Here is a 12245-nt window from a genome sequence, read left to right as displayed (position 1 = left end):
ATTGTGTCCAGATCTATACGTTGATTGGTTCTTAAAGGCAATTAGATTTAGTCTAGAAATGAAGAACGCGAGAGTGAGGGAGTGGCGGGTTGGTACCGTCAGTTAGCTGATACACCAACGTGACTTTTTTTTTTGTAAGTTCATTAGTAGAAATTAATTATGTTGAATCCCTGATTCCCGTATTCATTTGTATAGAAAAAAATATCGAAGTGCTATCGATTCAAAACACATTGAGTGACATTGTAGATATCTAGTCTAGATCTGGATTCTAGATCTAGAACACTTGTTATACATGAATAGATCTAGCTAGTCATTACGTTAGTCATGATTCTCTACATTACTCAACAATCTAGATCCAATTTAGTTGTAGTATGATTTAGATTGACTAGATCTAGATCTATAACATCTACTACCATCTAGTCTAGATCTAGACTAGATTCTTAGTCTTAGTATAGAATAGATCAAGGATGAAGGTAGGCCTACGTAAGTTTGGAGTAGACCTATGTTTGTAGCGGATCCACGGCATCGGTAACACTCTCGAGCCCAGATCTCGAGTAGATTATATTCATTATATAGACATAGATCCAAATCTAGTCTAGATATCATCTCTATTGTCGTATTGATTTAGATTTAGATTGTAGATCTAATCATGACATCTAGATCTAATATTATATATATATATATATATATATATATATATATGACAAAGTAGTGGATCTCGTAAGTGTTACGCATTCTTGTTCCAAAATACGCATTTTGACCATCAGCGTTACGCATTTGGATTTTTTTTGGTAGGCAGGTCTGAGAACGGCAACATAGTCTAGAAAAGTCTATGACAAAGACTAAAAGTGTTAAGTATTTTGAAACATGTACAGAAAGATCTGAGAATGTCTTACATAAGACTCAGCTGTATTAAATTGCTGCATTTCTTATATGTTAAGTCTTTCCTGAGTATATATATTTAGGCAAATACACACAAAGCTATGTAGACATCTCTGGTTTTTTGGAGTGTCTTGATGCATTATCTACTTGCGTTTACAGCTGATTAATTGATTAACGGTACTATGGTTCAGTGTGACAAGATCTTGCTGGACTAAGCTATCATTAACATCATGTCCCTTGGCTTTCGTGAGTGTGTGACCAAATCCCTTCACTTTTCCCGGTCAGTAGCTGTTCCTAGCAGGATACCAACAGAGGCTGGTCCATTCGTTTATATTATCCAGCAAGTCTTTCTTGATCCCTTCACTGTACCTTGGAGGATAACTTTTGAGTGATATTACCTAAGTATAGTGTGACCTAAGTATAGTGTGACACAACAGATCAAAGGGGCCACACTCAAGTTTATCCATAAAATCAGATGGTTTATTTTACAATACATGTACAAATGATTTTTTTTAAAAAAAGCATGAAATGGTAAAAACAAGCAAACTAAATTGAAGTGCTAACTAACTGTATGGATCACATGGTCTAATGTGACCAGCCTAACACTTTGCTTTAGAACAAACTCAAGTTCTACTGTAGCATGTGACCAGCTTAATGTTTTCTATTGACATGTTATGTGGCTATCCAAAATGAGGCCATTAACAACAATATATTTAAACATGTGAAATTATTGACCAAAATTAACCTTTCCTAATTCAACTAAAGAAACATGAAAATGTCTTTTTTTTTTGTTCTAAGTTAAGATCAAATAAAATATTTCATTACAGTCAAAAAAAAAAAAAAAGTCCATTTCAACTTTTTCTTCATAAAGAAACAAAATTCTAAGATACCATAAAAGCCAATGAATAAAACAACAACAGTGAACTAAAGTCTTCAAAGCAATAAGAATCAGAAATGTCTCACCAAATGTGAACCTACCGTAGGAAATGATGTCCCTAGAAAACTAAGCGGAATTCGGGTCGACAATTCTAAGGCCTAGGAGAGTTATCGCTAAAAGAACCAAGTCAGAATCTCAAACTTTTACAGACAAGAGAGTGAACTAAGGAGTTGGAATCAAGTGAGCCACCTGTACCACAAACCACTAGACTGCTAGTCTGTGTTACAAATATACACAAAGTAGTCAACAAAAGGTACATAAGTTCTTTTTTGTGTTTTTTTTTCATATGTTTTTCCTTCTTTACACTAACACAAGTACAGGGAAGCACTTGGTGGTCCCTCCCACCTGCGGGGACAGTTTCTTACAAACACCTCCCCCACCAGAAATAAGAAAAAAAAAAAAAAAGTGTCGAGATGGTTGACCACCAACCGCTTCCACCAACACCACAACACTAGAGATACATGTTGAACCAAGACGCAGGCCAGTTCCTTTTACAGAACAAAACTCTCGCCCAGCCACAGGCTCGCAGGCAGCGGAAATGTGCTTCTATTATAGATATTCTTCCATCACTCCATAGCATACACAAATTTAACCATCTTTCCATCACCATACAAAGGTTGATTCAAAATCAAAACCAAATTATTCCCAAATAAAACAACAAAGACGTGACTATAAATATACAAACTACCAGCACAAGTGCTGAATGATTTTTTTTTTGTCTTCAACACATTAAATTAAGTAAAAAAATGCTAATTGATAATTCAAACTATCACTGAGAGAGTTAGCCATCAAAGAAAAAAAAAACTGTCATCAACCTTTTAAGAGAATTCTGGACAAACTGTAGTTGATCTCAACAAATCTCCACACTTTTCTATTCTGCACTAACCAGACGAATACATCATCTCTTAAGATTAGAATTGATAATGGAGCTAAGTCAAATGTTTGAAATAAATCAAAAAAAAGTTTCTCTTAAGATTAGAATTGATAATGGAGCTAAGTCAAATGTTTGAAATAAATAAAAAAAAAGTTTGAAAAAAAAAAGTGAATAAAGCAGAAAATGATAACACCCCCCCCCCCTCCCCAAAACCACTAATTCCCTGGGATAAAAAAAAAACAGTGTTTTACTGGGATAAAAAAAAACCTCCAGTTTCCCTATGATAAAAACAATGAACAGCAGAGCTAAAAAAAAAAATGTTGCAAGGATTGGTGGACAAGAGATGATTTTGTTATGACAAGTATAAAATATAAACAATTCATGACACAGTCACTTTGACTGAATAGTTCATTATGAAGACATCAAAGCACATAGATAGATCAATACACAGTTCAGTGAGTCCAACACAATGTCTTGGAGAAGAGTCCCAGTACCAGTCTAATGGTAGTCATGAGATAACAATGAAATAACTCACTCAGGTCACCCCACACACACCCACACAATGCACACATTCACACGCCCAAGTTTCCTCACGCACGATCGCATTCAAGCATTGTATTTTCTATATATTCAAGCATTGTATTTTCTATAAGTTAAGGTGTAGATCATTCCCCGTGTCTCTACAGGATAGGAACTATTCTCACAAACCTACACTAGTGTGAGACCGAGTTCAATTCTAACACAAGACTTCTTGTTTCCCTAACGGTGAGTTGACAGACACAATCACTCGCTCTGAACACTCGAAGCATCCAGTTGATAATACTGATGCTCTGTAGGATGGTGATAGACTGATACTTATGTTGGTGATGTACCGAGACCACTCAAGTCATCAATCCAACCGTGTAACAGCACCATAGATGTGCAGCTTGCTACAAGACTGCATTTGGGGGGAGGACTACATTGCATAAGACACTATCTTAGCATCCCGCACATAGGGGATTATAAACTCCAACAGACTGAAACAAAGGGATGTTACTCCAGCAGACTGAAATAAAGGGGGGGATTGTAAATGTCTGCTCTTTAACACATACAGATATATATATTTAGAAATATATATCATTATACAAACATTTGTCTAGAAAACCCAGTTGAACCTCGTGTCGACAAAATGTCCCATTATGGAGTAATTAGACAACAAAAACACTGGTCAAATCCTACTAGTCCAGTCACATGACGTCACACAAACACAAGCCATCCAATCAGAAAGCACATTTCCTCTGCAGGTCATCTGTAGCAAAGTTGGGGGCCAGATATCACAGGCAAAACGCAGGGGCTGTCAATTTATTCAGTCTCTGGCTTTGCACTAGATTTGTCAACAAACTCGGAGATGATGTCACGGAATCTTCCCCATGATCGTTCTGGAATGGTGATTGCCGTCCGGAAATTATTTCTGACCTGCAATAGTGTTAAACAAATAAAATCAATTTTGACGCCCAATAAATATGAGAAAAAAGAAGCTTCAGAGAAGAAGAATTTGGTTTATTATATTCAGTAAAATTGTTTTTCATTAGCATGGTTTGTTTAAAGCTCATGTATAAAAAACAAAAATTTAACACATTTAATCAAACATTTTTCATTACTCATAGTGGAAATCTCAAAATACCCAGATAAAATTAAATGACACAGATATTTGAGTCCGTCTCTATTCTGATAGATACTGAAAACAAGTGCAAACAGAAAATACTAATGGGGAAGTAACTATTGTTAATAATTTTGTGACAGACTTGTGCAGTCCCAGTTCATCGATTTAGACAACCCTAGTAGCTAGGACAAAACATTACCTGAAGTTTGACTAGTTTGGGGGACCAAACTGAAACAGTAACCAATTCACCCCTCTTTTTAAAATCAAATTGTGAACATAAAGTTTGAATTTGCTATTTTTGATAAATAATTTGGCATTCTGATTAAATTTTATGAAAAGATTAAGTAATATTTTTCCATTGTACAGTTCTTTATAATAAACACTTAACATCTTACAAAGCCAAGTGTAAATATAGTGTATATATCAAAGTTATCTGTATCTGAGGAACTTTTTCTTTAATTTAATTAATGTACCGGTATTAACTTTATTGTGCCTGCACTGAATAAATGCAGAGTTAGACTGATCTACACTTACAATGATATCAATTTTCTCTCTCAAATCTAGATTAAATATTTATAATGTAGATGGGCTGCTATCCATCAGTTACTGCCACCTTCACTTTGTTTTTCATTACACTTTTCTATTCAGAAATGTATACAATATTTGAAACAATATTTGAAGCTGAGTCTATAAGTTACTACCAAATGATCAAATTCCTTAAACAGATATATGCATTATATATAGGTCTGTGTTCAAAGAATATTTCCATTTTAAACGAAATGACAAGGTATATATATGTTTAGCGCACAAGGAAATTCGTCTCAAGCATATTCTGATTTATAGGCCATTAAAATGAAAGTTTGATTGACCAAAAATTTTTTTTTAAATGTTTGGACTCTTTAATTTGCATTCTAGAAGAAGTAAAAACAAACTGTAATGAAATGTTCTGAATGCACAAATTTAGACGATTCGTACAAGATCAAAATAAGAATTTCAAGAATCTTCATTTGCCAATATCTAGATCTAGTCTAATATAAAAATAGCTAACATTCTTCTAAAAAGAGAAAAAAATAATTTAAGCCTAAGTACATAAAGTAGTAGTACAGTTCCCCATTTCAGACCTTGTGGTCTATAGGGCAGATGATGTATAGGGCATCTGTTTCTGTGGCCTACAGTTAACGAGGGTGTCATGTGGCCCAGCACAACGACCAACCGCCTTTACTTTTCCCTAATTAATGTCAGGTACCTATTTAGAGTTAGGTGAACTCAAGAGGCGCCCAAACATCCAAAATTAAAAATCCCAGTTTCACCAGGATTCGGACCCGGGACCTTCGGTTTGGAGGCCAAGCGCTTTACCACTCAGCCAACGTGCCTCATTAAGTACATAAAGTAAACGAGGGTTACTCATTTACATTTTTTGTAACGAGGGTTATTCGTTAATATTTTTTGTATGTTCAAGAATGCAGTAAAGAAATATTACAAACTAATTATGTAAAGAAATAGTTGCAACTAATTGTATCTTACTCTATGACCGTATTTGCTTAAGAAAGTTGAAATGTTTTTACTCAATAAGGGTGTAAGAGTGCTTTAGAGAAAAAGAGTACTCACACTCACCTCCGAGACGCGAAGATAAACACCTCTCCTGTTAGAGCCTACATCAAAATAGAACATTTTGTTTTCTACTCTCATAGAACGACTTTCTGGTAGCTCATTCTGTGGTTCTGGAGGCAGAAAATGTCTACATTTAAATTGTTACAAGTACCAGAATATCAACTATATGCTTAGCTAATTAATCAATTAGTTTCTTACATGTAAATTGAATGTACCCTTAATACATGGGTGTACTTTCATGTACCAGAACAGAGAACTAATTTAAATAGAAAATGTCAAAATAAGCCATCATATTTGACTAAAAAAGCATAGAATTTCCACTGGCTTACCAAAATTTTTTTTTTATATGCTTAACAGTAATCCATTCAAAAGAAATTAGACATTGCTTTATCATTAAAATATTGACATTCATCAGTTGCTCTTTAAAAACTTGGGTGGTGCTTTGTGTGTAAGAATACAGAGGCTAAATTATTTAGCCTAGGTGAATAGTATCATTCTAGCCCCAAGATTAAATTTTGACAAGTTAGTTCACTGGACCACATGTGACTGTTTTAATCCTAATAACCAGCTTGTCAGATTAAAACAGATTCAACTGTATGATAGGAATTGTTGCAGTACATTTTGATTATGTAAGTATAAGCAGTCTGCCCAATATATCAGATTCACTGTATATGTACAGCGTGCAAAACATAACAAAGCAAGAACCGATTATCTTTAATCTTACAATAATGTGTGACTGCGATGTTCGACGCATGGCACACAAACACTAAAAAAAAAAAAGGGTTTAACCCTTAAAGTGCTGAGCTGTTTTACACTGAGTGTATACAAAATGGAGCAAAACTTAGTTTAACCATTTCACCACTAAGCAGTTGTAAGAAACTATCTACCCCATCCCTAAGAGAAGGGATATAACTATGTATCAGCTATTTTAAAAAATCGATTTTTTGACTAAATTCACAGAAAAAAACTAATAAAACCTAACAAAAACCTTCTTTTTATAATAGAAAAAATAGACCTAGGGTTAAGCATCATGTTTGAAGTCATAAATAGGCCTACAGAGCTCAAAAACATTAAAATATCACGTCATATTTAGTTGCCTTCCTATCTCCCATTTCACTGGATCTAACATATTCAATACTGGATCTAACATCAATTTTTTTTTTATTTTCACTACTATCGGTCTTAAATGGTTCTAAACACTTGCCCCAATCATTATATCCTTATTCTACAGCTTAAACATTAATATTCCCATTAAAATCTTATTCTATTAAAGCCTAAACATAAGCCTTAATATGTTCCATTTTCTAGGCTAGCAAAAAAAACATGTAATTTTCAAAAAATCATAAAAATCCAATCTAACATGCTGCAGAGACAAAATAAGCACCTAAAAATAGCATCACTATCGCTCTTCTAGGTCAGAGTTAGTAAAGGTATAAATAGCTATTTAGAAAATAGCAGTGCGTGCATAAACGAAACAACCCAAAATCGACGATTGCCTGCGACTCTAGTTGTCAACCAGTAGCGGCGACTCTAGTTGCCAAAGGGTTAAACCTCTAGAACAATTACATTGGTGGTTGTTTTTGTTTTTTTTAGATCTAGCAGTTTAAACAAATAGACATGAGTTGTTGAACTTAAAGCTGAACTCAACAAGGAATCTGAACAAAAGAACTTGGAGCACTACCGCATGGGAGAAACAGAAGACATTTTTTTTTCTAATGCACCTAAAAGCGTAGCAAGGAATAAAAACTAAAAAGCTTATATTAGTGGTCAGTTAAGTTCCAGAAATTTTTTTTATTACAATTACTTAATTTTTTGCAATATTACAGGTTACTTTTTTAATAACTGCCTTATTATTTTCAGCCATTCAACATGCACCAATGTTTAACCGTTCTAATCAACAGGGATAAAGACAAAAATTCACACTTGCCTTGATCATCTGTGCCAAACTCCTCCAACAGTTCAGTAAGTGCATCTCTAAACTCTATCATACCCTGAGCAGGTATGGCTATTTGTGAACGGGGACCTCCACGGGGGATGGTCTGAGACACCTGTTCAGAAACCTGATGGTCAGCCAATGTATGATGCAAATATGAGATGAAAGATGGTCATTTGTGAACAGACAGATAACATTAAGACAAAGGAACAAAATTATTTGCTTAGTGGTTTGCAACTTACAAGACTTACTACAGCAGAACAGTGATACAAGAGGTTGAAAAGCCCTACTTGGTATGAAATTAAGGTTAAAAATATTTTTCAACATCTTTGTTAGGAATAAAATATGTTTAAAATTATCCACCATAATATGATACAATTTAAATCACAATGCATCAACAGCTAAACCACATTTTTTTTTTATTTGCTATTTTCAATCAGCCTAGCAGTAAAGTGTAATTTTTCTCCATAGTACTAGTGCAAAAATGAGCTTTCTCTTCGATAGATCACTGCACAGTCTACAAGAAATGCATGTAGCACAAATGTAAACATTTCACTTGAAAGTTTTTCTTTCTACTTATTATCATCATCTTCCACGTAACCAAGTAACTAGAACTCACACGTGATTAAAATGTCAAAAATAGGAGTTTTTATCCTTTAAGATCAATATCAGAACTTTTGCAACATTAATCACAAATATCTGTTAAAATGTTAGGGTAAGGTTTTCTAAACATTTTTAACTAAACATTTTAGCCTATCTAATCCCATGACTACCAGAGTTAAAGTAATATAAATACAATCTTCATTTTTCCCCTCATATTTTTAATTGTACAAATTAGATGAAAAGTAAGTCTGTCAGTAACATCAAAACCTATTTGTATCAATGCTGTACTGTATCTATCAATAGTTTACTTCAAAAGGAAAACATTTAAAATTTGTTTAGTTGATTTAAAATAAAACTTGTAAAAAAATTTAACTAGTCACCTGGAATAAACAACTTCAAAAATATATGTTTCATACTATGTATAATTCGCTACCATTCTTTACTTTATTATACCCAAAAATTGTAGGATTTAAAATAGCTTAGTCTTACCTGAATAATTTAAGATTTAACATGAATAATGTAACAAAGAAATGTTTCTTCAATCTTTACAACAATGTATTCAACACTAACACAGACAAAAAAAGTTGTGTGATGAAACAGAATGAAGTAGTTAAATACAAAAGGTCATGAGAAATGCGACAATGTTGTTTAGTGATGGTAATTGAACTTTCTTGGCTCCAAAAAATAGCTTATTGTGTTACCCGAAGAAATCTGCCACGTTGGTTTTCTTTCAAATCCAAGTAGTAGCGACGATTATCTTTAACGATCATCTCACTTTTCAGCTTGCCATCTTCTGGTGGTGTTTCTGAATTTGTAGGCCCTGCGTGTAATGATTTAACAACGGTCAATAAATGTGAGCTCTAACCAAAAAGAAAAAAAAAAATAAATTTTAAGAAAATGCTAACTATAATTTATAGTTTATTAAATTTTCACTTACAAAAAAAAATTTTAAAAAATATATATATTTCCTAGCTTCAATTATGTTGATTGATTGATATACACCAGAAATGCAGAAAGAAAAGTGTAAAAAAACACTATTAAGAAATTATCTTTACAGACCCTATATCTGGATAGAGGAGAAACAAAGGCAGACTCACTGTGCTCACCTAACGATGCGTAGTGCTCTGAGAAATCAGACAAAAAGTCCCTAAACTCAGCTGCAGATGACATGGCCAGTAGAAGACGACTTTTCTTTCCTCCGGCACCAACCTATTAAAATTGTTTAAAAAAAATATTTTAAATAGCCAGATATTAGCGAAGAAGTTTGAAAGTTTACGATAAATTGAAAAAAAAAAAAATATCCTGACCTCTGCCACCTTGATGAAGCGACCACGCTTGTTTTGTTTCACATCTAAATAAAATCTTTTGGACTGGATGTGTAGTGTGCGTGTGGCCAACTCCTGCTCCGCAGACCCACCTACAAAACAATTTAATAACAATATTTTAGATCTCAAGTTCTTCTTTTACACCGAAAGTCAAACAAATTACTGGTACCAGCTTATTTAACTTATTTTTTTTTAAATTTGTTTACTGGTACAAAGCTAGCATATATTGTAAGTAACCAATATATTTTACAAATAAACATAGCAACTTACCAGGATCTGAAGCTTCTAGATCACACAACATGCAAAAAAAATAAAAAATATGTATAAAATATTCACATTGACATTGAATCTTATTTCTAGCTTAGCTAAATATTAATAAAAGTATATCTCAAACTATGTATCTTACAAAATGTTACGGTAATTATATAAAATAAAGGTAACATTGATAAGGCTACCCAATTTGTTTTAAAAAGGGTAAATCTAGACTATAGTAGCAGATGACTGAGATGATATAAAATAAAGCTTGTTTGTTTCTAAGACCAACGGTTAACAAAAGTGTCTTGTGGCCAGCACAAAAACCAAATGCATTTACTTCCCTAAAATGTCAGGTAACCATTAGACTTAAGTCATTAGAGTTGGATGGACTCGTGGGTTTTTACTGGATTCCAGCTCGAAAAACCCTCACTTCATAAGCCATGACCTTAAATCTTATGAATGGCCACCACATCCCACAACTCATTTTTATTTTACTCATGAGAAAAATTTGTAAAAAATTATTGCTGTATGACAGTATGGGTATACTTAGACTTAAGTATACTATATAACAACGATGGGAATGAGAAATTCAAAAGGTATCAATAGTGGTAGGTATTAGTATTGCCTTGAATAGTATTGCCATTGGTAATTTGTCAAGTGTTATATAGTAACAGTTGTGCTGTTTATTTAGATTACTCAAATTACTGTTAAAGTGTTATTCAAGGAAAGACCTAACACTGACTAACAGAAGAAATTTAAAGATTTTTAAAACATTTGTCTATTCAATCTGTCCAAATAATAAAACTAACTATACACCTTTGATGATGGAAAACTGTTTGTACAAGGCTAATCATTGATTTCCCTTCAACCTGTCCATTGCAAAACAAAAACAAACAAAAAAATAGGGAGCTCAGCTGTAGGCTTATCATTGGCTTGTTACTTGTAACTTATGCGCCATATTGTTGTTACGAGGTGGACATAAACAAACCTTTGTCAACAACAGACTCTATGCGTTAAATTGAAAGAAAACTTTCATCTATAAACATAATTGTATTTTGGGCAATGCCACATAAATTTGCTAGTTTGGATTTGCTTCTGCAATCTTTTTTATCTGTTCCAAATTAGCAATGCCGACGCATTTTAATTCTAACAAATTTTAAATTGCGAGATCAAATACGCGTCCGCAAAATTGACCTCGTTGCGTCCATCTTAATCGACCTGGTGCTGACCTAGATCGACATATAACATCTAATGCATACAGATTATGCATTTGTTCTTTAATTCTAGCGTTACATTTTCTCAGTTTTTTTTCAAAAGACCCATACCTTGGGCCTGCGGCTGTTGTTGCTCATCGCCACTCTCTCGATCCGACATGGTGCAACCCTCCAAAGCTAATCCACTGCCTCCTTCTGAACCTTAAAAAAAATTATTCATGAAGTCATACACAACAAGTGGTGACGTAGATTGCATTTCTGCTATTTGGCCAGGAAGTTTTCAAGAAGAAAAAACATGCTAAAATCGAAAACAAAAACAGCAAGATTGGTGACCAAACTAGGAAATACTCAAATATATGTTTTTTTGAAGAAAAAAAAACAAAAACAAGTATTAAAAAATCTAGACCATAGAGTATATACTGAACTTATAACATTTAATTACAATTTTATGTTTTAGAACGAAATGAAACTATAACTTTTTCGTCTCCCTCTTTGAGGCGTCCTGGTAAAAATATTTTATTTTTTTTACCTTCGAAATATAGCTCTAGAATTAGATTTTAAATTTGTTATTTATATCAAAATTCTGTACTGTCTCATTTTTTACTTAATCATCTAAATAAAATAAAAACATTTTTTAAAAATATTTTTGTTGCTCAGAAATTCCAATAGACTATCAGATGTTACTGGATGAATTTTCAAACTAAGTTTTTTTTAAAAAATGGCGAAATTCCATTTCATCAATAGAAGAAGCCAGGGTCCTGGATTGCAAATGGCAAAACAGAAAGACGGGTAAATATGCTGCAGAATCAGGTCTATTTCTCTCTTTTGTCCACTGTGTGTTGACACTTTAAAGGAAGGCATATTTCGCTGGGGAAGGCCAATAAAAATATTATTAATCAGTAACGGGTTTCTTTTGTATATCCAACTGAAGAGGTTTTGGGGCCAATCATCATCATCATCAAACTCAAT

General features: G+C 33.4%; 1 protein-coding gene across 7 annotated transcripts; it reads right to left on the bottom strand.

The window, feature by feature from the left end:
• Positions 1–1340: 1340 nt before the first annotated feature.
• On the bottom strand, positions 1341–11477 carry LOC106065491 (transcriptional activator protein Pur-beta-like). 7 transcript variants are annotated; one of them, XM_013224321.2, is made up of 8 exons: positions 11388–11477; positions 10078–10092; positions 9790–9899; positions 9580–9691; positions 9184–9302; positions 7874–8006; positions 5944–6056; positions 1341–4148 (listed from the first exon to the last, which is right to left on the bottom strand). In XM_013224321.2, exons 1-8 carry the CDS (start codon positions 11434–11436, stop codon positions 4035–4037), a joined length of 765 nt encoding a protein of 254 aa, XP_013079775.1. In that variant the 5' UTR covers positions 11437–11477; the 3' UTR covers positions 1341–4034. The 7 variants fall into 7 exon arrangements, with proteins under 7 accessions (XP_013079775.1, XP_013079776.1, XP_013079778.1 ...); XM_013224322.2 differs by having other exon boundaries at positions 5950–6056; XM_013224324.2 differs by having other exon boundaries at positions 7874–7994.
• Positions 11478–12245: the final 768 nt, after the last annotated feature.

This window comes from Biomphalaria glabrata, chromosome 10, assembly GCF_947242115.1.
Source record: "Biomphalaria glabrata chromosome 10, xgBioGlab47.1, whole genome shotgun sequence".
In the NCBI taxonomy this organism is placed as follows: domain Eukaryota; kingdom Metazoa; phylum Mollusca; class Gastropoda; family Planorbidae; genus Biomphalaria; species Biomphalaria glabrata.
Note: the sequence above shows the minus strand (reverse complement) of the source record. Positions and strands in the feature narration are given on the sequence as shown.

Bases quoted from the DNA above. Each gene is read 5' to 3' on its own strand.
- LOC106065491 (XM_013224321.2), bottom strand. From the start codon at position 11,436: ATGTCGGATCGAGAGAGTGGCGATGAGCAACAACAGCCGCAGGCCCAA. The intron at 9,303-9,579 runs GTGAGTCTGCCT...CATTACACGCAG, and splicing joins CGCATCGTTAGGTGAGCACA to GGCCTACAAATTCAGAAACA. The intron at 6,057-7,873 runs GCAAGTGTGAAT...TTCTGCCTCCAG, and splicing joins GTTTGGCACAGATGATCAAG to AACCACAGAATGAGCTACCA.